A 24,855-nucleotide genomic window follows, 5' to 3' on the forward strand; every position below is an offset into this window, starting at 1 on the left:
CCAGGTCTACAAAGTCCCAGCCTTTCCCTACACCTGCTATCCTCTACCATTCTTACATTCACGCAAAGCAGGGAAGAGCAGTGACCACACCTCTAAAATATTATATGCAATGAAATTAATAATCATGTTTTCAGATGATCTATTCTTACATGTAATCATTCATTGCCACATAACAACTTCCTACCAAATATAGCACTCTCTATGGAGACATAAGTTTTCTTCTTCAATAGTTTAGTATTCCTTTAGTTGAACTCTCTCAGTTCCATCTAGATTAGGCAGTACAGATGAAGAGAGTTAAATGAACAAAGACTTCCACTAAGTAATATCTTACCATTTTGTTCACTGCTTTGACTCAAGAGCTAGAGTCAGTTACTAGTAAAAGAGAATTCTAAAAACTATCACTGACTTTTCAACCTTAAAAACAATTTAAAAATCAAGAGGGAAATAAAGGGCATAATCTTACGCCTTCACATTCAGAATACATGCAACTTTTTCTCAGATGGATTGCTTAAAAATGCAAATGTCTTACTGAACTTCACAGATTAAATTTCATTAGACAGTATCACATGTCTTTCCTCACCTCACTCTGCATATATAGGCAATACATAAACCCAACACTACAAGCAGCTCCTTGCTCTGATCTTCTTTGAGGACAAGTCAATGATCCTGGCAAGGAGTTGGCAGAAGTTGAATCTCAATCACCTTTAAAAGTTTGTACATTTGGCCATGATTTGAAAAATTTTGTCTGCCTGATAGAATTCATAATGAGTACTCCTTCCACAAAATAAGAAAGAAGTTATATGACTGCGGGTTTTCTTGAATAAATGTGTACCAAGAATTGTGTGCTGAAAGCTTATGTCCCTGGTTCTATTAAGCACTATGAAAATTTATCTAAGGGTCAAAACCTTGAGAGAGTAAATAATGTTCTAACACATACAGGTCAGATGTGGTTAAATCATGGAGGTCTTCAAATTAACCTTTCTTAAATGATATTTTATTCTACAAAATACTGCTTGTCAGGAATTCTTTAATAGTGGTGATAGTTTTCAAAGCTCCCAAAAGCTTCTCACAAAAAAAAAAAAAAAAAAAAAATAGAATCACTAAATAGAAAAACCAAAACCACATGGTCAATATTTACAACAAAAATTGGTGATCAAGTATCCCCACAAACCAAAATGCTATGAGGTAGAGATGAGGCACTAACAACCACTGACCTGCATGACATCTGCAACTAATGGGGGACCAGGCAGATCTGAAAACAAAACACTAAAATAGTAAAGAGATAAAAACTGGAAATTACAGTGAACCAATCTAAAGAAAGCACATGAAACTGAAAAAAAAAAAAAAGCATATTTACCCAATCCAACAGCAAATACATACAGTCTACAATAAGCTTGAAATGGGGTAAAATATTCTAGCCCCTATCTATGAACTTCCTTTCTAGGACCAGACCCCACCCTGAGGAGGAAGTCCTGGGAAAGGATTCAAAACTCCAGCAGTAGCCAACCCCCTCAAAGAAAGAAAGAAGGAAAATAAAGAAAGAGAAGGTATAAAGTGGGAAAAGGAACAGAGCAAAAATAATCTCAGAAAACAAGAGGCCTTATTTTTAAACACTAACACAAAAACCACTGAAGGGAGGGGTCTGTGCCAGCAGAAAAGCTATCTTAAATAAGAATTCCTTTTAAAAGTAAAGAAAACTAATACCACATAAAAATGATCAACAGAAAAGAATCAAGGTCCAATCTCATACAAAGTTTTAGAAGAGAATAAGAAGCAGAATAACATCTCTACAATGAAACCACTCTACAACAAATATGCTCAGAAAACAGATCAAAACTGTACACCTACTAATTTAAAACAAGCCAAAAAATATATGCATGAAATGAAAGAGCGTGTTAAATGAGTTAAAAGCCTAGTGAAGTTACAGAAGAACAACTAAATCAGATATTAGAAATATTGGGGCACCTGGGTGGTTTAAAGCCTCTGCCTTCAGCTCAGGTCATGATCCCAGGGTCTTGGGATCTAGGCTCGCACCAGGCTCTCTGCTTGGCCAGGAGCCTGCTTACCTTCCTCTCTCTCTGCCTGTCTCTCTGCCTACTTTTGGTCTATGTCTGCCAAATAAATAAATAAAATCTTTGGGGGAAAAAAAAAAGAAATTAGAAATATTTGGGGCCACCTGCTGGCTCAGTCAGTGGAGACTGTGTCTCTTGATTTTAAGGTTTTAAATGCAAGCCGTATGTTGGGTATAGAGATTACTTAAAAATAAAATGTAATTTAAGAAAGAAATTAGAAATATTCAGAATTAAAATGAAAACTCAGGAAAGAATTAGAAATAAAAGGAAAAATACTTCAGAAATGAATAGGAAATATAATGGAACATGAGAAAAATAAACAGAACAAATAATGGCCCATAAAAACTGGAGAAACAAAAAAACTTAAAGTTTTTAATTTTAAAAAAGGAATAAAAAGGATCCAAGAGAAAGTGACAAATATTGGAGTTAGACAATGAAAATCCAACTTACATGTAAGAGTGACTCTGAAGAAGAAAGCTCAAACAAGGAGACAGAATACTGAAAAACTAATTTCAAAAAGTCACTGAAATTTAAAAAAAAAATTGAAACTACATACTGAAAGAGCATACCAAAGGCATTTCTCGTCTAAAAGAAACGTATTTATATTTAATGACATAAATCAGTTAAACACAAAAGCGTGAAAGAAGAAATACCATGCAAACATTAAGCAAAAGAAAGCTGCAGTAGCTACACAGCAAGGTATAACTATCTTACAGGTACACCACTGCTGTGTGACGAAAGGATAATCTGAGCCAACTGTATCCTTTTCAATTTTCATTAAGTAGTCTCATTAACAAAAATAAAAACAGGTAACATTTATCTTAATAATGAATGCATCTTTCTCCTCTTCAGAACTCCATGGAAATCGTAGTAACTTATCTCACCTTCCCTTAACAATTTAAAAATGGTGTGATAAAGTAAAACAAACCTGTACATCTGGATAATTCAAGTTAAATATAAGTTTCAACTGCCTACCAATATTCTAGTTCCAGTTTTCTATTTTCTAAGGATGGCAGAGGTTCCTCACAGGAATGCTGTATTCTATCACTGAAATTTTATTTCACAAACTTAATATGTTTTTAAAGAATAATATGTATCATAATTTTATCTGAAATATACTATGTCAAGATCAAGGGGGAGAAAACGTCCTCCATATATTTAGTCACTTTCATCCCCTATCTTTTATAATCCTTTACATCCCAACTTTAATAGTGAAAATGGGCACAATATGACCACCAATATAAGTACCTATAATACAATTACTTGTTTAGCAACAGAGAAATATTTAAAGTATCTATCAATTCTCTTTTGCCTCTTCTCCCTGTATCTGAGCTGATCAGGAATTCAAACGGAGGTCATAGAATACAATAAAACTTACTGATGAGTATTAGTGAAAACCTGTAATTTTAGCTTCCTAAGGACAATTTTTTTTTTCTAAGAAAGATCAGAAGTTTATATTAAGACAAGTAGGTCAATAGTATGATACAACTATTGCTAATTAAACTAAAACTACCAAGTTACTTACACAGGTATTTCTAAGAACAAAGTTTAAATAGAAATCTATATCCATCTAGTCAGTGATTTTTTTCCTTATAAAAGAACATAAAGAGTAAAAATGTTCAAAACATTTTTAGAACTTGTCTTTCAGATTTAATCTGAGAATACTGTCACAATCTTATGATTTATCCAGAGTGCAGGAATTCCACCATAAGGTGGAATCTGACTTTTAGGAAAAAATTGAGTACAATCTCTAACTGTAACATACCATTCTTATTCAAATACAAATAATAAGATGAAATGGTTTTTGAATTGCTGTGGTAACCAAAGAGGACTGAACATAAAATCAAAGAATCTCAAAAACAGAAGAGACTTCAGAGTCATTTAAACTATTCCTCATCTGCCCATTCAATGCTTGAATCCCAGCTACAGATTTCCAAGAGGTTGTCCAGCCTTTGCACAAACCACTCAAGTAATCGCAAACTCATTACTTTCCCAGGCAATCAATTTCAGTTCTGGATGGTTTGAAATGCTAGAAAGTACTACCTATCTAGTACCTGCATATATTTCCTTGGAACCTCCACACACTAGCTTAAGTTATACTCCTATGGCTCCTGTATTTGGGGAATTTAAACATATGTAGGAACATGGGAAGAAAAGGAGAGAGGTAAAGAAATGAAAAAAGATACTGTATAAATAATATAGGACAAATTGGGGGCATATTCTTGATTTTTTTTTTTCATTTTCTTCATTCTCCTCGTTCAATGCTAAATATAGGAAACATTATCTCACAGAATTATATCAAACCAAAGACTGTTCTTGGTGTGCCAATGATAAATTAAGGACATACTGTGTTCCCACCACTGTGGTAACCAACACAAGGACTACAAATGCACATCAGGTAAAGTTACTAATTACTGGAAGGTTACAATTAACAGACATGCACAACGGTAAATAACAATATGTGGTAGTAAATAATTCGGCACAACCTATATTTTGAAGGTTTATTAAAGTATGGCTTTAACTGGGTTTTAAAGAATGGGAAGGGTTTGGTTTGAAAAAAGGAATATTCAGAAGATACTTCCAACAACAGACAACCGCACAACCAAAACAGCAGCAAGAACTCACTGCCAGAATAATTCAACAGGAACAGCTGGCTCTATACAGCAAAGAGATCTATTGTCAAGCATCTGGAGGAAGGTCAAAGACACAGGATGAAGTCAGATGGCAGAGGTGTGTGATTACCAATTTAAGGAAAATAAAACTTTTATGATTCTCAGAGGAGAACCAATATAAATTTCTTAGAAGAGAAGTCAAATGACCAAAACAGTGTTCCAGAAAGATTATTCTGAATGTGGTATGTAAAAGTGATGGAGAGGGGACAGTGACAGGAAGATCAGGAATAAGCTAAAGCCATGGACATGGTAAGAGAAATAAGAATGGAAAGCAACAGAAGCAACAAAAGAATTAAGAACTGATGGCATAATGAGGCACACAAAAGAAAGAGGTAAGAACCATAGGACACCACAAGCTTTTAAGATTAACTTGAACAGGGAGCCTGGGTGGCTCAGTGGGTTAAGCCGCTGCCTTCAGCTCGGGTCATGATCTCAGGGTCCTGGGATCCAGTCCCGCATCGGGCTCTCTGCTCAGCAGGGAGCCTGCTTCCCTCTCTCTCTCTCTCTCTCTCTCTGACTGCCTCTCCATCTACTTGTGATCTCTCTCTGTCAAATAAATAAATAAAATCTTTAAAAAAAAAAAAAAAAGATTAACTTGAATAATGGCATAACTAAGAAGCCAGTATGGACCACCAGATAATTATTTAAATTTTAAGTGTGTCAAGTTGCAGATTAGTGGCATCTATTAATCTTAACATTTACAAAGGCTACATATTAATAACTTAAATCCTTTTTTCCTGTTTCCATATGAAACATTAAGAGGTTTTATTGATACTGCTAAAGAGCAACAGTTAATTTTGATATTCTATTCTTTCTTTTCTTTTTTTAAAGATTTTATTTACTCATTTGACAGAGAAAGAGAGACAGAGAGAGAGGGAACACAAGCAGGGGAAGCAGGAGAGGGAGAAGCAGGCTTCCCGCTGAGCAGGAAGCCCGACGTAGGGCCAATCCCAGGACGCTGGGATCACGACCCGAGCCAAGGCAGACACCCAACTGACTGAGCCACCCAGGCACGCCCGATATTCTATTCTTAATTTTACTCAAATGCGTAATGTTATCTGGCAAAAAGAAAAAAATATCCATGCCCTGTCATATCTATTCCTTTCTGTTAACTTCTATCATTACATTAATAGCCAGCTTTCTCTGTTTCGTAGTGAAGTATTTTTCATAAAGCAATGAGTTCTAATTACTTCACATGAATTACTGAATATACAAAGATGAACAGATATGTAAAGCCATGTTGAAATTCCAGGGTTATGGAACCAACCAGATTGACTAACTCCAGCCTCAAAGAATATACAATTAAAATGGGTGCTAGGGCAAACTATCAATTACTTCATGCCAAGGATATCCAAGGTTTCTTAAGATCAGTAAGTCCACAAACAGCAAAGGTCTCTAATAGGCAATCTACTTTTTTTTTTTTAAGATTTTATTTATTTATTTCACAGAGAGAGAGAGAGAGATCACAAGCAGGCAGAGAGGCAGGCAGAGAGAGAGATAGAGGAGGAAGCAGGTTCTCCGCTGAGCGGAGAGCCCGATGCGGGACTCGATCCCAGGACCCTGAGATCATGACCTGAGCCGAAGGCAGAGGCTTAACCCACTGAGCCACCCAGGTGCCCCTCTAATAGGCAATCTAAAAAAGAACTGAAATTCACTATAGAAGCCACTATTGGACAGACAGGGGAAACCATCTGCACAAAAAAATAACTGAATCCATGAGGGTAAGTGAGTTCTCCTATGTAGAGAGACTAAAGAACTGGGGTAAAGACAAAACTAGAAAATCTCCACTAGGGGGAAAAAGCAAAAAAAGAAATAGTAAAAACAAAACAAAATAAATCAGAGACTAAATAAACCAAATAGAAGACATGGTGAGTAACTTTAGCTTCTTTCACAAAGAAAAACCTTCAAGAAGGCAGGGATAGTGTCAAGTGAAGCAGGAAGACCAAGGAGGAGGAGGAGAAGAGTTGGATTTGGCCATTAGGGGTAACTAGTATTCTTTATGAGTGCAAACTCAGCAGAATGATGGGAACAGAAAAGAGTTAACTTAGCAGAAGTAAGGTAAAGAAATGAAATAGTGGGTAAAGATCTTGTTCAAGAAATTCAACCGCTAAAGGGAGACAAGAGCTAGTCACTAGACTACAGAGACTGGCACACTCTGAGTACTTAGTAAGTGTTCAGTGGCTGAATGAGCAAACGAATAAATACAGCAGAGTCAAGAGCTATTTGTTGAGGGAAAGATGGTATTAGGAAAGATGGTATTAGGAAGACTTTTTTTTAATGGCAGAAGCATGTGAGTAATGCATTTCAAAGAAGAAGAAAGAATTTAAATGTGCCTCCAAATGAATATAATTTTTTTAATTAGGTGGAAAAGCAGGAAGGAAAGCTGCAAATGAAAATAAAGGCAGAGAAACTAGCAGCCACCCCCTTCCATTCTGCCCCTAAACAAGAGAACAAAACGCTGAAGTCAAAGCAGGGTTTGTGGGGAATGGGAAGAAAGCAAACTTCTATTCTTTTGTTTTAACAGAAAGCAAGAATGTGAGAAGAGTTGGGTTTAAAGACCTTTCCTTCTAGCCAAAATACAGTCAAAGCTAAAGTAAAAATGGTAAAGATATTAACAGAGGGAGTAAAAATGCCTATAAAATGTTGCAGGCAAGTTCACTAAGGATAAATCATAGGCCTGTGGAAATTGGGCAGTTTCAAATGTAAAATTCCCCACAATATATTTTATAATGAGTAAATCTCAGTTGTGTGGCCTTGGTGTTCCCAAGAAAATACTAACTACCACATCCAATAAATGACACTAGTCAGTAGTAAACAAAGAACCTGTGAAAGAAGATTACTAAAAGATTTATAGTTAGTAAAGTATTAAAAATGATCCAAAAGTTATCAAGATAAATACCAAAAACATGGGGAATACTTTGCAATAGGGACAAAATCTCACTAAGACGTGTTATTAGATGGCACAATTTACAAGACTCTGCACAAAGTAAGCTAAGAAACTTGAAGACACAAGTAATATTCCTCTGCAGTAAAAATAAGGTATTTTTCATTTTAACTCCTTCAGTACACACAATGAAAACTGAATTATTAAAAATTTTTAAATAATGGAGGAAAATGGTACTCAATACTTGGGGTTAATGAACCAGTACAAAATAAAAAAAAATATTTTAGTATTTATATAAGTACAAAGTGATCCTTCCTAAAAATTTCAGAAAAGTGCCTGAGAGTAAGCCTAAGACAAAAGATTTTTTTTTCCGTGTTCCCAGATACACTGATTATGCACCACACCTAATGCTCCATGCAATTATGTGCCCTCCTTAATACCCACCACCAGGCCAAAAGACATTTACTCTAACCATGAACCACATTTAAAAAAAGAATTTTGGTTAAAATGTAAGGTGAGTAACTCTGTTTCTATGCTAATAAAAATCAAAATAAGTTCTGATAAATTTTCTTTGAAAAATAAGCATAAAGCAATTCTAACCCAACTGTGATATGGCAGATGCCCTAAAACTTGATTCACACACTCAAAACATGTATACAAATAATTGATATAAATATGGTGTATATATGTCAGTTGATAAGCTCTGCAGCAAAACTTAAGTAGTTACATTTTATGGAGACACACAAAAGAAGAATATTTTTATTTAACAGCTGGGTTCAGAGATTAAATCATGTTTCCACATTAGCTATTAAAGATCTAAAAATATATAAAACTACCCAAAACTAAGTATCATCTTTGCAAATTAAAAATATGATTTTCATGAACTGTTGGGGTTGGTGGTAAGGGAAGACATAGGGTAGAAGTATATGCAGTAAAATACTTTCCTTCTGCAAACAAATGCCTCCTGAGCTTTTTTTTTTAATATCCAAGAAATTCTTACAAAATGTCATATGAATAAGAACACTAAATTACACTGTGATCGTCACTCTTCCTAATCTGAATGAAGAGTCAGAGTTAATAAGAACAAGCTCCAAGAAATAAAAATCTCAATGTACACCAACCTACGGGTACAGACATCAGTGTAGTGGTTGCCCCTAGAGAACCTGACTATTAATTGGCACAACGAAATTTTCTAGGATGATAAAAATGCTCTGTGTATCTTCATTGGGGTGTTGGTGACACAGTACAGACATTTGCCAAGACAGATAAAACTCACATCTGTAAATTTTGGTCTCTGTAATTACACTTCGATTTTTTTAAGTAAAAAATGCGCAGGTATAGAGTTGGACTATATCAAACATACCTACCATGACAGGGAAAAGGATATGTTTAAATCTGAGTAACAAGCAACTCAATAGACAACTGATATGTTTACCGAATCATCTCAAAATGCCTTAACATCCAATAGTACTAAAAATGAATTAATTCTATTTCACAAACATCCTCAAAAAGTAATTAATACTCAATACCACACAATGAATCAATCTGTTTATTAACTCAGTAGTACACTTAGTTACCAATTCATCACAGATTTACTAGGAAGCCACATTGCTTAAGATTAGAAAGATACTCAAGGCAGCAATATTGAAGGTTTTAAACAATGAATAAATGGACTAATATTACTAATAACTGGTAAGCTAACATTGGGTATTTAAAATGTGCCATGTACTGTTTTAAATGCTTTCCCCACATTAACTTATTCTATCTTCACAGCAATGCACAGAAGAAGACATTCTTACTATTCCCATTTCATAAATGAAGAAACTGAGGTACCCTGAGATTAAGTATCCTGTCAGGAGTACCTAGGTCTAACTCTGGCTGTCTGCCCATCTAAAGACAACTTTGTAAATCACTTTGTTCTACTGCGTTTTTACAATCAGTTGCCTTGAAATTTTCTAGGTTAAAATAAAGGTTGTACTTTATAGAATGGAACCTTGGGGCCTTCACCAATTACTTACTCATTTATACTGCATATCAGTCCCAGAGTGATTTTTTAAAGAACAACTTTGGCTTTGCTTGCAAGTACTTACAAGGCCCATCCTAAGAATACTGGATGGCTTACTCATCTGTTTGTGTGATTAAGTTTCTTCATACCTTTTTTCTATACTTTTTTTTTTAAATAAAACTTCATTGTCTATTCATTTAACTTTTAAGTGAGTGCATCCTAACCTTATTTCTCATCACAGAACACTGAAAGAGGAGCTCTGTGGTATACAGTCATACAGAGCACCCTCTGGTGATAATTACTCATCAAAAGTCTTGCATTCCAAAATAGTAATTCTTATTTCAAAAAGATGACAGTTGGAACCATATAAATGATGTTCGAATACAATTCGAAGACTGTATATTACTTAATAGTTGTTTTCTAAAGCCTGCCATTTTTAATAATTCAGTATCTTGCTGTGTAACTATTACCTATTCTGCAGAAAACCAGTGAATTCCAGCTGCAGCCCTCTGACTGGGAAACTCTGCTCTCAGGTATAAGAAAAAAACAGCTGCCCACCTCAAATAAACCTCTATTCAATTCCTTTTAACAGGCTAGCTGAGAAAAATATTATTTCTGGAAAACTGAATTGTCCAAGGATTTCATGTTTTGTCCTTAGGGGAAATGAACCATTAAAAAGGCAATACATCTTGGGTCTTGAATGTGTTGTACCTCCATAAGCCATTACAAACACCAAGTTACATTTTCAAGCTACACTGTATCACATTTTCTTGAAGACAACTTAAACAACATTATGAAATCTGTTACCACAGTTACTATAGAGATATTATCAAGAACAGAGCCTTATATGCAATGTTCAAAAGCTCTACTTCCTTGATAAAACAAGTAAATTTTCTCCTCAAGGATTAGGAAAATACATAAAGTGCCATATTTCCTTTTATGTCCTAGTCAGCAAAATCCTCAAAAACTTATTTAAGAGTGAACTAAAATAGCTATGCTTGACTTTATAGCCTGAAGATCTCTTGGCTATCTTCTTCAAGTATTTCTAAGGTTTTTTTTTTTGTTGTGTGTTTTTTTTAATTTAAATCTTGACTCTATCTAGAATTTACTTTGGCATAAATATATCTTTAACACAGAAGTTTTACTTTCTTTATCCAAATCTTTATTTATTTATGACCCACTCCCCCCAACATTATATTCTATTCTTTCACCCTTACTTCACCCTATCCATGCCAATTTCTGTGTTCTTTGGGTAACACCCAAATTTCATATGCGGCACCTGCCATTTCAATATAATCCATTTCAATGTTAGATGCAAGAAGGGTTAAAGACTTTAAATTCATTTTAAATGTTGTAAATAATCTCTCAATAAGGAAATGTTTACCTGTATCTGTTCTGGTGTCCATTGGTCTAGGTTGACTGACTTGACCCTGGATATATGAACCCCAAGATTTCTATGGATTCCAGCACATCTGATGCAAATAAATACACCAATATTCCAGGAAGCCCATCGAGGACCTAATCAAGGAGAAAAAAACAAAGATAAATATTAAAAACTAAAGTAAATATTATGGCAGCTTTTAAACAGCATTCTGATTTTTTACACAATTATAATGGAGCCTTACAGAATTTCAAATGGCACCAACAGCAAGCTTATAAATCAACCTTCAAAAACTTAAATGAATTTACTAATTTTGCTTTTCTAGAAACTTTCCCAAACCTATCTAAGAATTTAAAACTAATTTATGTGAACAGTGTTTTCACTTAGCATATTTGAACCAGGAACAGTAATATCCCACAGTAAAAAGTTCTTCATTAAATGTGTAAGGTGTTCCTTAAAAGATTACCAACAAATACAAATCATAGAGTTTTTAATGAAATGAAGACATTAGTAAGAAACACACAACCAACCTAAAAGAAAAATGTGCAAAAAGATATGAATGGGTAATTCACAGAAGAAATGTATAACCAATAAACATAAAAAACATGTACGAGCTCACTAGTAGGGGAAAAGACCTTTAAAACTACAATAATCTCCATTTTAGATTCAACACATTGGAAAAGAAATTTTTTAATCAACTAAATGTTAGGAAGACTGAGAAACAGTTAAAGTCTGTCTCAAGAAGCCTTATAACAACATGAATAAATCCCAACTATAGCCCTGAATTAAGAAAAGTTACAGATAAACTATGGTGTGGTGTAAAATGTTAGTTCTTGGATCATTGTTTAAAAATTCTTAAAAACATGGTAGAGAAACTCACATAAAGATAAAAGACTACAAAGCCTTAGCTGTACTATTCTTTATGTCTTTGAATGTATTTTCTTAATAATTTTAAATATCCTTTTTAAAATTTAAATTCCATTAGCCAACATATAGTACATCATTAGTTTTTGATGTAGTGTTCAAAGATTCACCAGTTGAGTATAACACCCAGTGCTCATCGCATCGCATGCCCTCCCTGATGCCTATCACCCAGCTACTCCATCCCTCCACCCATCTCCCTTTCCACAACTCTGTTTCCTGGAGTCAAGAGTCTCCCATGGTTTGTCTCCCTTTCTGATTTCCTCCCATCCAGTCTTCCCTCACTTCCTATGATCCTCTGCACTATTCCTTATATTCCACACATGAGTGAAACCATAAAAAACATGTATGAGAGTAATTGTCTTCCTCTGATTGACTTGTTTCACTTAGCATAATTCCCTCCAGTTCCATCCATGTCAATGTACATAGTAGGTATTCATCCTTTCTGATAGCTGAGTAATATTCCATTGTATATACGAACCACATCTTCTTTATCCATTTGTCTACTGAAGGGCATCTCAGCTCCTTCCACAACTTGGCTATTGTGGACACTGTTGCTATGAACATTGGAGTGCAGGTGGAGGCTCCTTCTTTTCACTACATCTGTATCTTTGAGGTAAACACCCAGTAATGCAATTATTGGCTTGTAAGGTAGCTGTATTTTTAACTTCTTGAGGAACCTCCATTACTGTTTTCCAGACTGGCTATACCAGCTTGCATTCCTACTAACAGTGTAAGAGGGTTCCCCTTTCTCTGCATCTTCACCAACATCTGTTGTTCCCTGTCTCGTGAATTTTAGCCATTCTAACTGATGGAAGGTGGTATCTCATTGTGGTTTTGATTTGTATTTCCCTGACGGCAAATGACATGGAGCATTTTTTCATGTGTCTGTTGACCATTTGGATATCTCCTTTGGCAAAGTGTGGGTTCATGTCTTCTGCCCATTTCCTGACTGAATTGTTTTTTGGGTGGTGAGTTTGATTAAGTTGTTTATAGACCTTGGATACCAGCCCTTTATCTGATATGTCATTTGCAAATATCTTTTCCCATTGCATAGGTTGCCTTTTAGTTTTGTTGACTGTGTCCTTTGCCAAGCAGAAGCCTTTTATCTTAATCAAATCCCAACAGTTCCTTTTTGCTTTAGTTTCCCTTGCCTTTAGAGATGTATCTGTAAGAAGTTGCTGTGGCCAAGGTCAAAGAGGTTGCTGCCTGTGATCTCTAGGAGTTCTGATGGATTCCTGTCTCACATTTCGGTCTTTCATTCATTTTGAGTTTATCTTTGTGTATGGTATAAGAGACTGGTCCAGTTTCGTTCTTCTAAATGTGTCTGTCCGATTTTCCCAGCACAATTTAGTGGAGAGACTGTCTTCTTTCTATTGGATAGTCTTTCCTGCTTTGTTGAAGATAAGCTGACCACAGAGTGAAGGGTCTATTTCTGGGCTCTCTATTCTGTCCCATCAATCTATTTGTTTGTTTTTGAGCTAGTACCATGCTGTCTTGATGATCGCAGCTTTGTAATATAGCTTGAAGTCAGGCATTGTGATAGCCCCAGCTTTGGTTTTCTTTTTCAACATTCCCCTGGCTATTCGGGGTCTTTTCCAATTCCACACAAATTTTAGGACTGCTTGTTCCACCTCTGTGAAAAATGTAATTTTAAATATTCTTATGATTATTTTCATATATTGCTTGTATAATCAAAGTAAAATTGGAAAAATAAACGTAATACCTGATAATTATGTCAACTATTCAGAAGCTTATACCTAATGGACTTTTATAAATCACCTGATTATGAAAAAAAAACATACACAGTATGGGATATCAATAAAAACCAAGCTTTTTAAAACATTTATTAGACTTCTATTTTAAGTACATCCTTTTTATCTCAAGGAGAGATTTAAACTACAAAATAACACTGAAGCCAGTAATTACAATGCAGTAAAACCAAACACATTCCTCTCCAAAATTCTTTAGGAAGTAGTTCATGCATATACAATTTATACCAAAATATGCTGCTTTTAAGTTTGAGAAATGACACCTATATAAACTGACAAACATCTGGGACATGTTCTATTTAATGATTGCTACCAGCATAGAAATGATTTAGAGACCAAAAGACCTGTATTGTCAAACAACTCTGCCCTCAATGAACTGCATGAATTACCCTGTACTAATAACAAACTGAGCAACAAGGTTCTCATATTTTAGGTGGACTCAGGATTGGCTGCCTCATTACTTAAGTGAGTCTTGTACAGAAAATATTTTGATAGTTTTAGAGCACTACTTAAGTACAAGTTATTGTCATCTTATGAAATTCTGAAAATCAAAATACAACATGTTCCTACTTTAGAACTAAAGTTTTTACACTGATCTGCAAAACAACTGTATCTTAAAACTTTCCTCAGAAACAATTCCCCAAAGGGCGGTGAATCCAAAGCTTGATGGGAAGAGATTTTCAACACTCTCCCAAGTGTGGTTCATTTCTGTTCTTAAAATAGAATGATTCCCCTCAGAGCATGTTAGACACACAGCTAAATACAAATGGAAACTTGTCTCTACAGCACAATTTTCTGATGCAGCAAATGTTATGACTAAATGAATTAATTAGAGAGCATCATTTGTGGGGTGCCTGGGTGGCTCAGTCAGTGGAGCATTTAACTCTTGATTTCAGCTTGGGTCATGGTCTTGGGGTAAAGGGATTAAACTTGCATCAGGCTCCACACTCAGCATGGAGTCTGCTTGTCCCTCTCCCTTGGCTCTCTTTCTCTCACTCCCTCAAATAACTAATAAATAAAATCTTAAAAAAAAAAAAAGCAAGAAAGCATCACTTGCACAATGCAACAGTAAACAGTCCATGCAGATAAAAAGTTGTAGCACCAAATAGAGTGGTGCATTTTTACCATAACCAAAGATAATAAAGGGATCAAATGTATAAAAGCAATATACAAGAATAATACTAGCAGTAATAAAAACATGAACATTGCTATTTAACAAAAAGCTAGATATAATAAGTGATGTTCAGATTTTACACAGCTTTACACACTGCTATCACTTACGGGAAATGTTAGCCCCAATTGTTTTTTTACCAATTGAAATAATAATGCAAATTTGTCAACGCATCTTTCTTTGGAATAGCTATCACCTCTTAACCACTATAGTTAGGGAACTTCAAAAATAAAGTTTTAAAAGCGTAACCAAAATTACAATTGGGTTATCCACTCTATAAAATTAGCCTTGTAAAATTTACCTAAAATTGATAAAATAGTAGCTGCTCAACATGGTAATCATTCAAGTATTGGTATGAAATCCTCATTTTCATTCACTAAACTATTGGTAAATATTTACCAACTCTGTGCTAAGTAAATGCTATTAAAACACCACAAACACAAAGGTGAAAAACCAAAGTTCCCAGACTCTGAAGGCCAAGACCAATATAAATATGTATAGCCATTTTAAAAACAATTTGGTGAAATCTAGTTAAGTTCTAGATGAATAAACCCTTCCATCAGGCAATCTATTCATACACACACACACACACACACACAGATTGACCAATTTATATATGTAATATGACATATCTAGGTACACATACACACTCACATATAACATACCTTATAGCAGTTATTTTAAATGGCAAATCACAACTCATTAATTTAATCTCAACAAGTATTTATCTTTAAAAGAGAAAGAAAAAAGATAATGATACATCACACAAGGGGCAAAAATAGTTTTATTGAACTCTTTTTAAAAATCAGTAATGTAAGGGGCGCCTAGGTGGCACAGTCAGTTGAGTGGCCTACTCTTGTTTTGTGCTCTAGTGGTTATCTCAGGGTCATGAGATCAAGTTCCACGTATCAGGCTCCGAGCTCAACAAGGAGTCTGCTTGGGACTATCTCTGCCCTCTACCCCCACACGAGCACACTCATGCACACACTTGCTTTCTCTCTAAAATAAATAAATAAATCTTTTAAAAAATCAGTAATATACATATGTATGTATATAGATGTATGTACAGACAAAAATCAAGGCATGCTGTAAAATGTTTTTTCTCTGGGTCCTGGTCAACTATGGCTGAAAAATAGTACAAAGAAATTCATACTTGTATTTAAGAAGCATGTACCAGAGTATTTATAGCAGCATGGATTCCTAAAGTGACCGGAAATAACTTAAATTTTCACTAATATGATTACCTCACCATACAATGTGAAAATGAATAATCTGCATTTATCAACAGGCAAAAAAATCTTAATTATAACATGGAGTAAACAATTTTAGCATAAGCTGATCTATATTACTATATATGCCCTTTCCTGCCTTCTTGCCTTTGCATATGGTCTCTGCACCAAATGCTTCTTCCTTAGGTCTTCATATGCCTGGCTTACTTTGTTGTACTGGCCTCAGTTCACATGCTACCTACTCACAGAGGACTCCCATGACTGCTCTAGCTAGAGCTGCCTCCCCCAGTTACTTTCCATCATTTATATATGATACTTACAGCAATCTGTTCTGAAGTTCACACAAAAATCTAAGGTAACAAATAGATACAAAAAGGTAAATTGCTGGAGGGTTTAATTATTTTAGAGCTCAAATCTCAAACTAAGAAAAATTAAAGAAAGAGAGCAGACAAAGATCAGTATCTCTCAAACGCTAATGAGCATATGTAACCCTAGGGATATTAGAGATTCTCATTCTGTAGCTCTTCAGAGGCACCTGAGATCCTGCATTCCTAACAAGCAACCAATGACGTCCATGCTGCCATCTATAAAGTACATTTAAAACAGCGAGATTCTAAATTATTCTTTTTTTTATATTTTATTTTTTTATTTGACAGACTGAGATCACAAGTAGGCAGAGAAGCAGGCAGAGAGAGAGGGGAAGCAGGCTCCCTGCTGAGCAGAGCACCTGATGCAGGGCTTGATCCCAGCACTAGGATCATGACCTGAGCAGAAAGCAGAGGCTTTAACCCACTGAGCCACCCAGGCACCCCTAAATTATTCTTGACAAGGTCTTCAATTCAAACATTCAGCATACTTCTTGACCTGTTTTCATTATTCTTACTGAGTATACGACTCAAATTGTGAAAATGTATTTTAATATATTAGGAATCAATTATGCTGAGGAAAAAAATCCAGAGTTTATTTAGAATTCAAATATTCGGTTGTTTGAATGACCCATATCACTACCTCACTTAAAAGCAACATGAATAAGTGAGCATTAACTAAACTAGTAGTACTTATCTCATAATCACAATCACACCAAAACAAAGCTCTAGTAACAAAAGAAAAGATGTTATTTGGTCTCACTAATATTAGCACCTTGACTGATATCCTTCATTGCCAAATACTTAGAGAACATTAACAATCAAAACACATCACCTTAAAGGATTAATAAATGTGGCAACAATAAGAATGGGAATGGACAAATATGAGAACCACCAGGAAGAACTGATAGGAGTTAGTGAATGGCAAACAGTGATAAAGGAGAAGGTAGAGACCAAGATGCCTGTAAGTTCTATTTAAATTGATTTAAATCTATTCTAAATCAATTTAAATAGATATTAAATCTATTTAAAACCATAAAGGTACTTGTAGACTCAAAAATTTTGCAGGTAATCTGTTGAATGCTTTAAATGACAGAGACACATGGAGATGAAAATGTCCATCAAACAATTAGAAATACAGGACTTAAGTTCAAACTAGAGATACAAACCTGAGCGCCCTCAAGATGGGAGTTATAGCCACAAGAAAAAAAGGCAAAAGAAGCAGAATAAAAAGAAAAAAGAAAAAAGAAGCAGAATAAAAAGTCTTAGGGAGAAAATGAAAAGTAATACAAAAACACAGGCCATGGTCTTAAAGAAAATACAGTCAACAATGTTAAAAACTTCAGAGACATCAAGAATGGAATTAGGAGAGAATATCTGGATATGTTAACTAAAAGGTCATAGGTAACCTCATGGAGATTAGGCAGGAGAGAGGGAGGAAATTCATTCATTCTGAATTCCATTACCAGATTAGTAGGCAAGGGGAGGAAAAAGAAAGGAGATTCAACCACTCTGAATCCATTATCAGATTAAACTTTCACCATTTCAGTCTCCATCTGCAAGCTTTTAACATTTTCCTGTTTTCCTCTACTTTGCTTTCATGACCATTTATAACCTTGATCCTTCTTAAATCAACTTTATTTTGCAGTACTCCAACTTACATACTCAGGGAGCCAATCAGAAAACTCACTGCTTTCCCCTGAATATAACTCAATTATCTTGTCTTGAACCTTTCCTTCACACCATTTCCCTTGCCTATATTGCCAACTTATGACCATACAGATCCTACCTCATTTTCAAGGCCTAACTAGAGTCCCGTATTATCCAGAAAGCCTTTCCTTAGGACTCCATCCCTCCATTCTCTTTTAGTATAAATGTCTACAGCCCATGACAGCTTGTTTCACACAATATGTATGTTCCAATAGGTACCTGATATTTTTTCATTTGTAATTAATTTTATCTAGTAAGTAAGTGGTAAATTTCTCACTAGCCAGGCTCTATATGGCCTTCCACATCACCTCCATTAAGTAAACAGGCTTACAGTCAGGGTATATAGGGAGCATAAAAAAAAAAATCTGCTAAGTCTGATGACTTGGTCAAATATACAGGTTCTTTGTTTGATACCTGAAGCAATTTATATACTATTTTAAAAAATGGAAACAAAAGCAATTTACTGTGAGGCAGAACTATTGTTTTCAGTATCCATTTAGCCATCCTGCCTCTTAATAATAACAGCCCCTAAGTTTTAGCTAAAAATATGGCTGTCCAGCTCTAGACTAAAGTTCTCAGCCTCCACTGCAGATGTGGCCACATGACCAAGTTCTGACCAGTGGAATATGAGGTGAAATGATGTTTAGGCATTAACCAAATTAGGACTATATCCCACTTGCCTCTTCCCCTTTCCCATTAGCCACAGCACAGTAAGAAATGAGCCCACTTGGGGTGCCTGTGTGGCCCTTGCCTTCAGCTCGGGTCGTGGTCTCAGGATTCTGGGATTGAGCCCCGCATCGGGCAGGTAGCCTGCTTCTCCCTCCCCCTCTGCCGCCTCTCTGCCTACTTGTGATATCTCTCCCTCTCAAATAAATAAATATAACCTTAAAAAAAAAATGAGCCTGCTGTCTTGGTCTCAGATATTAAAACCCCCATGCTGAAGATGACACAACTACTCTGTCCATAGTGGACAGTTTCATCTCCAGACTAATGTGATGGAAAAATAAATTTATATCCTGTTTAAGCCACAGTATTTGGGGGTCTTTTTGTTACAGCATCTAAGCCTGTAATCTACCTAATTCAATGTGAATTCTATTTGATTGTTGGTCGCAGGAAGTAAAATGTGCCAGAGATTTAATCCTTTATTTCAGAGCCAAAATTCTAAGAGGTATTAAAGAATAATAAAGCACAGTTTCATCAGATCTTAGTTTTCCAGATTCAATTTAAATCACCAAATATGTATTAAGTGTCTGTTTTTACGAAGGTATCAGATGAAGAAGACAAAATACAGGTTTTCTGCCTTCAAGGAGTTGTACTCTAGAATGTCATACAATGGTTACAGCATAAGTACAAATGATGGGGGAACACAGAAGAGGAAAAGATGAATGTTGGCTAGGGATATTAGTACAAGCTTTGTAGGGACAGTGGCATTTGAGATGATTACCGAAAGATAAGTCCAGTTATAACAGGTAAAGTCTGGACAAAGTACTGTTAGGGGCAATTTAATGTTAAAACCTGTTTCACTATTAGGACCTGCTTAGCCAAAGTGACTCCATATTGCCTGGGTAGCCATATTGTTGTTTACATCCATGGACTTAATTCTGGGAATACAGGCCCCAGCAGTTCCCGATATAGGTTCCAGGTGTCAATTCCAGGAATAAACGACCTAACAAGCCGAGACAGGTGGCAACATCCAATCAGCTAAAAGCCACATACCTTGAGGTCTGCAGTTATGCCCTATAAAACTAGTCTGTAAGAGCGGGCTGGGGTCGCTCTCATCCGAGGCCTTAACCTGTCAGTCTGTTTTCTGTTGCCTGGTGTGAAAACAAAGCTTTGCTTAACCTTCGCTTTGTATCAGTCTCACTCCTTTGATCACAGACCCCATCTGTACATTCTAGGTAAAATGAACCGTATCTCTCCCTTCCAACCTTGAAGAGTTTCCACTACGCTGTAAGGCTATAGCCAAGAAATTAATTAATTAAAATAATAATAATTAAGCATCTAATTATTGTTAGGTTTCTTTTATATAAATACAAATTTGAATTCGAGTTGTGATATATATGCACCTAAATACCAAGTACCAAGTGGCTAATAACCTTCAAACAGAGATGAAAGACAGTTTTAAGATATGGAAACTGTAGAAAGTGGGAAAATGAGGTTTATGAAACTATAACTTATTACATATCTAAACAATTTTAAAATATATCTAAACAATGAACAAGAATTTCACTGAGAACTGAATATACTTATCTTGTAGCTTTCATACCACTTGAGAAATAAGATGAGAAGAAATTTCTCTTAAGTTTCTGATTACCATGACAGACTAACAGAAAAACTACTTTGAATTTTTTTGTAAATAGAAAATAAAGAGACAAGGAGCAGAGAATATAACACTAACTGCTAAATGTCATTTCTTTTTAAGACTTAGTTCTTCTATAAAGCCTTCGCCAATTCCCCCAAAACTTTTGTAACCTTTATCACAATGACCTATAGTTAACTGTTTTAGCTAAGTTTTCTGAAAAAACAGTGATCTCTTTGAGAATAGGATCATTTTATTGATCTCTGTATACTCTCTATTCATTGTAACATCTGGTATAAAAATGTAGGCGGTCTCTAGTTTACAAATGATAGCTAAGACCTTAAGCCACCTGAGTTCTGCTACTGGGAGGTAGCAGTAGCAGAAACTGCTGGGAGGTAATTTTAGAGGAAACCACTGCCCTACTGAATATGCAAGCCATCATTCATCATATTTCCAGATACAGTGTCTGGAATGTAATCCTAATAAATATGTGAGGTAGGTAGTATTATCACACCATTTTCAGGACTAAGAAACTTAAAGTCAAATGTTAGAAAGGGAGAGAGAAAAAGCCAAGACTATACCACAGGTTGATCCCAAAATTCAACTGTGGAAACTGCACATCTCCTACTATAATAATTCCAACCTTTCAAACAAAATTCCTTTGCACTGGCTATTTTACTTTATTCTCTCAACTTTTTGACATGCCAAGTCACTTACTGTTGAAGCCAATAATATAGATTTAAAGATGCAAATAATCTCTTCAACTCTCCAAAAGTATCAATGCTACTCACAAGATTTCAAGTTCACTTTATTTCTTTCTCCATAATACCAAAGATTAGAGGCAGTAGAACTGGATTTGGTTTAATTTGTTAGAGAAGGAAATTGTAAAGGATAGAGAATTTTGATCAAGGTGGGAGAGAGGAGAACAAGGGCAAAATCAACTAAAACTTAAAGAGTATTTTCATATGACAGCATCACAGTAGTGGATGCCTAGGGAAAGGGACACACCATAAAGCAATAAAAGATCCTAAAGAGAACAGCCTGTATCAAAATACTGTCGACAATCAGGCATGAAACAAGGAAGAAGCCCTTTCTCTTTTCCTATTCCAAAACCCTTTGTTCTTTACCCGAGCCTTTGACTGCTCATGGTCAGCTTAGGTTATAGATTTACGTTCATTTGTAGATCAGCAAGAGAACCAACAAAGAACTCCTGAAAACATGTTTTCTTTTTTTTTTTTAAGATTTTATTTATTTATTTGACAGAGAGAGATCACAAGCAGGCAGAGAGGCAGGTAGAGAGAGAGGAGGAAGCAGGCTCCCCGCTGAGCAGAGAGCCCGATGCGGGGCTTGATCCCAGGACCCTGAGATCATGACCTGAGCCGAAGGCAGCGGCTTAACCCACTGAGCCACCCAGGCGCCCCCTGAAAACATGTTTTCTACATTGTAAACAACCAAACTACAAACTTGCAAAAGAACCTGTATGTGTGGTGGGGGGAGGGGAATCATTGAAAATTAAGCATGAGGAGGCGTCGTTTGGGAATGATGGGTATGTTCTAAAATCTAACTATGGTGATAGTTGCAAAATTTTGTTAATACATTAAAAAATCATTGTATTACACACTTAAATGAATTTTACAGTATGTAAGTTATATCTCAATAAGGCTGTGCTTAAAAAAACCTGCATACATTTCTTTAAATGTATGATCTCACGGGTCAGTGGGTGTCTGCTTGAGATTCTCTCCCTCCTCTCCTCCCTGCACACACCTGTTCTCTCTCTCGCTCAAATAAATAAATCTTAAAAAAAAAAGACTTCAGAATTAAACAAAAAGTTTAAAGTTCCATATGTAGTATTTCAACAATATTCTATTGCCAAACCATTTCTTCCAGCAAACATATACAACAGAATGTTTCATTTTTTAAAATATTAAGTATTTTAACATACAAGGTTTTACTAAAAAGGAAATACAATGTTCTTTTTTTTTTTTTTTTTAAACCTGAAAGTAACATGCTTTGGTATGGCCTAGTCACCTATGGCTGACCTACCTCAAATTCATGTTTTCCTATTAAGTAGAATCAGTGATGCTAAAAGATGACATGAAGGGACTACATTTGATAATCAGGGTTTCCAAGTGACTTTACAAGCTTTAAAGAGTCACTACAATGCTGATTAGAAGAGTCATGCTATTTTAATCAATCACTTCCTGGAAGCTGGTATATAAAACATTAATAGAAGCCAAGTGATTATAATTACTAAAAAAATGAGCTCAGAAATATTTCCTTAAAACTTCTCCATTCAGAAAGATCATTTAAGTTGCAGAATTTAAATAATTCCCTCAAAAAAAAATTTTTTTTTCTTTTTTAAGTCTGCTAGACTCAGAATAGCAACACATGTATTTAACCAACAAATATTTACTGAGTGCTTGCTATTTCAAGGTACTACTGTATCTTATACTGTACCTTGCATAGGGACTCTGGAGATCCAGTGATAAATAAAACAGATTAAACTCCTGCCCTCATGGAGCTTAAATTTCAATGGAAAGCTGTATAAAAACATGTAAAAGTAACAGTGAGTTAACAACAGAGAATATTATGGAGAAAAATAAAGGAAAAATGGATAAGGAGTACAGATGGAAAGGAGGAAGGGAGAGGTAATTGTTATTTGGTCAGGAAAAGCTGTATTTCACCAGAGATCTGAAGAAGGTAGGGGAACAAACTATGCAGCTATGTGGGCAAGAGGAATTAAGGCAAAAGCAACAATAAGCACAATGGACCTGCGGGAAGTGGATGTGCCTTCATCAGGTTTAAGGCATACCTTAAGAACTGTTTAAGGATGGGCGCCTGGGTGGCTCAGTGGGTTGAGCCGCTGCCTTCGGCTCAGGTCATGATCTCAGGGTCCTGGGATCGAGTCCCGCATCGGGCTCTCTGCTCAGCAGGGAGCCTGCTTCTGCTTCCCTTCCCCTCTCTCTGCCTGCCTCTCTGTCTACTTGTGATCTCTCTGTCAAATAAATAGATAAAATCTTAAAAAAAAAAAAAAAAGAAACGTTTAAGGCATATTTAAGCAATACCGATGAGGTTTTGTTTGTTTTTTAAAGGGTCTGTGAAGGGCTACTTTTGCATCCTTACATCAAATACAGTAATAAAACATTTGCTATGAAATACTTGTAAATGGTTGTTGCTCAAACTATTTGTATTCCCTAAAAATAAATCAGCATAATCAGTACATATACAGACTCCCAGCATTTTAATTCAGTGCCCAGCACATGCTTAATACGTATGAAAGAAAGACAAGAGAGAAAATAAAACTAAGTAAGAAAAATAACTCTAAGTTTCCTGCAAAGAATATCTGGGGCATGCACTGCTATTCTCCCAGGCATGGGAAGGGGTTATAAGGCAAAAACCAAAAGCAATCTACCATACTCTCTCCAAACCTCAAAGTCTAACTGCAGGAAACAGAGCAGGCAAATATATTCAGAGAGACTTATGTCCATTATCTTAAGAAAGCACACTGTGTTAGGCCCCCTGGGTGGCTTAGTCCGTTAAAAGTCTGCCTTTCATTTTTTTCCATCCCTACCCCTCAAATCCCCCATTCGGTCTCTCAAATTCTGCATATCAGGGAGATCATATGATAATTGTCTTTTTCTGATTGACTTATTTCATTCAGCATAATACTCTCTCTAGTTCCAAGGGAGACAAACCATAAGAGACTCTTAATCTCACAAAACAAACTGAGGGTTGCTGGGGGGAGCGGGGTATGGAGAGGGTGGTTGGGTTATGGACATCGGGGAGGGTATGTGCTATGGTGAGTGCTGCGAAGTGTGTAAGCCTGACGATTCACAGACCTGTACCCCTGAGGCAAATATTACATTATAGGTTAATAAAATAATTAAAATTTTAAAAAAATAATAAAGCAATAGATGTACAATGTGGAAAAAAATAAAACAACTGAGGGTTGCTGTGGGGAAAGGGGTATGGAGAAGGTGGTTGGGTTACGGACATTGGGGAGGGTATGTGATATGGTAAGTGCTGTGAAGTGTGTAAGCCTGACGATTCACTGACCTGTACCCCTGGGACCTTATACGTTAATAAAAATAATTTAAAAAAGAAAAAAAAAAAAGTCTGCCTTTCACTCAGGCCATGATCCCAGAGTCCTGGGATCAGGTCCCATGTCAGGCTCCCTGCTCAGTAGGGTGCCTGCTTCTCTCTTCCTCTCTGTCCCTTCCCCTGCCCATGCACACGCGTGTGCTCTCTCTCAAACTTTTTTTTTTTCAAACTTTTTTTTTTTAAAGCAGACTGTGCTTACAAATGCTCTGACATCAATCTAAAAGTCTGCTTATTTACATGACACCATCTTTCATTCATATTTGTTGAACCTGA

At 35.8% G+C, this 24,855-nt stretch overlaps 1 protein-coding gene across 4 annotated transcripts in view; it reads right to left on the bottom strand.

The window, feature by feature from the left end:
* The window catches only part of SMAP1 (small ArfGAP 1), a 177,475-nt gene that overhangs the window by 121,044 nt on the left and 31,576 nt on the right, over positions 1-24,855 (bottom strand). For 3 of the 4 annotated variants that reach the window (XM_047734427.1, XM_047734426.1, XM_047734428.1), the window contains exon 2: positions 11,018-11,151. In XM_047734427.1, the coding sequence (XP_047590383.1) occupies positions 11,018-11,151 (134 nt within the window). Of the gene's footprint in view, positions 1-11,017; positions 11,154-24,855 lie in introns of those variants that run through there. The other variant, XM_047734429.1, reaches the window with a different exon arrangement.

The sequence above is a fragment of the Lutra lutra genome, chromosome 6 (genome assembly GCF_902655055.1).
Source record: "Lutra lutra chromosome 6, mLutLut1.2, whole genome shotgun sequence".
NCBI lineage: Eukaryota > Metazoa > Chordata > Mammalia > Carnivora > Mustelidae > Lutra > Lutra lutra.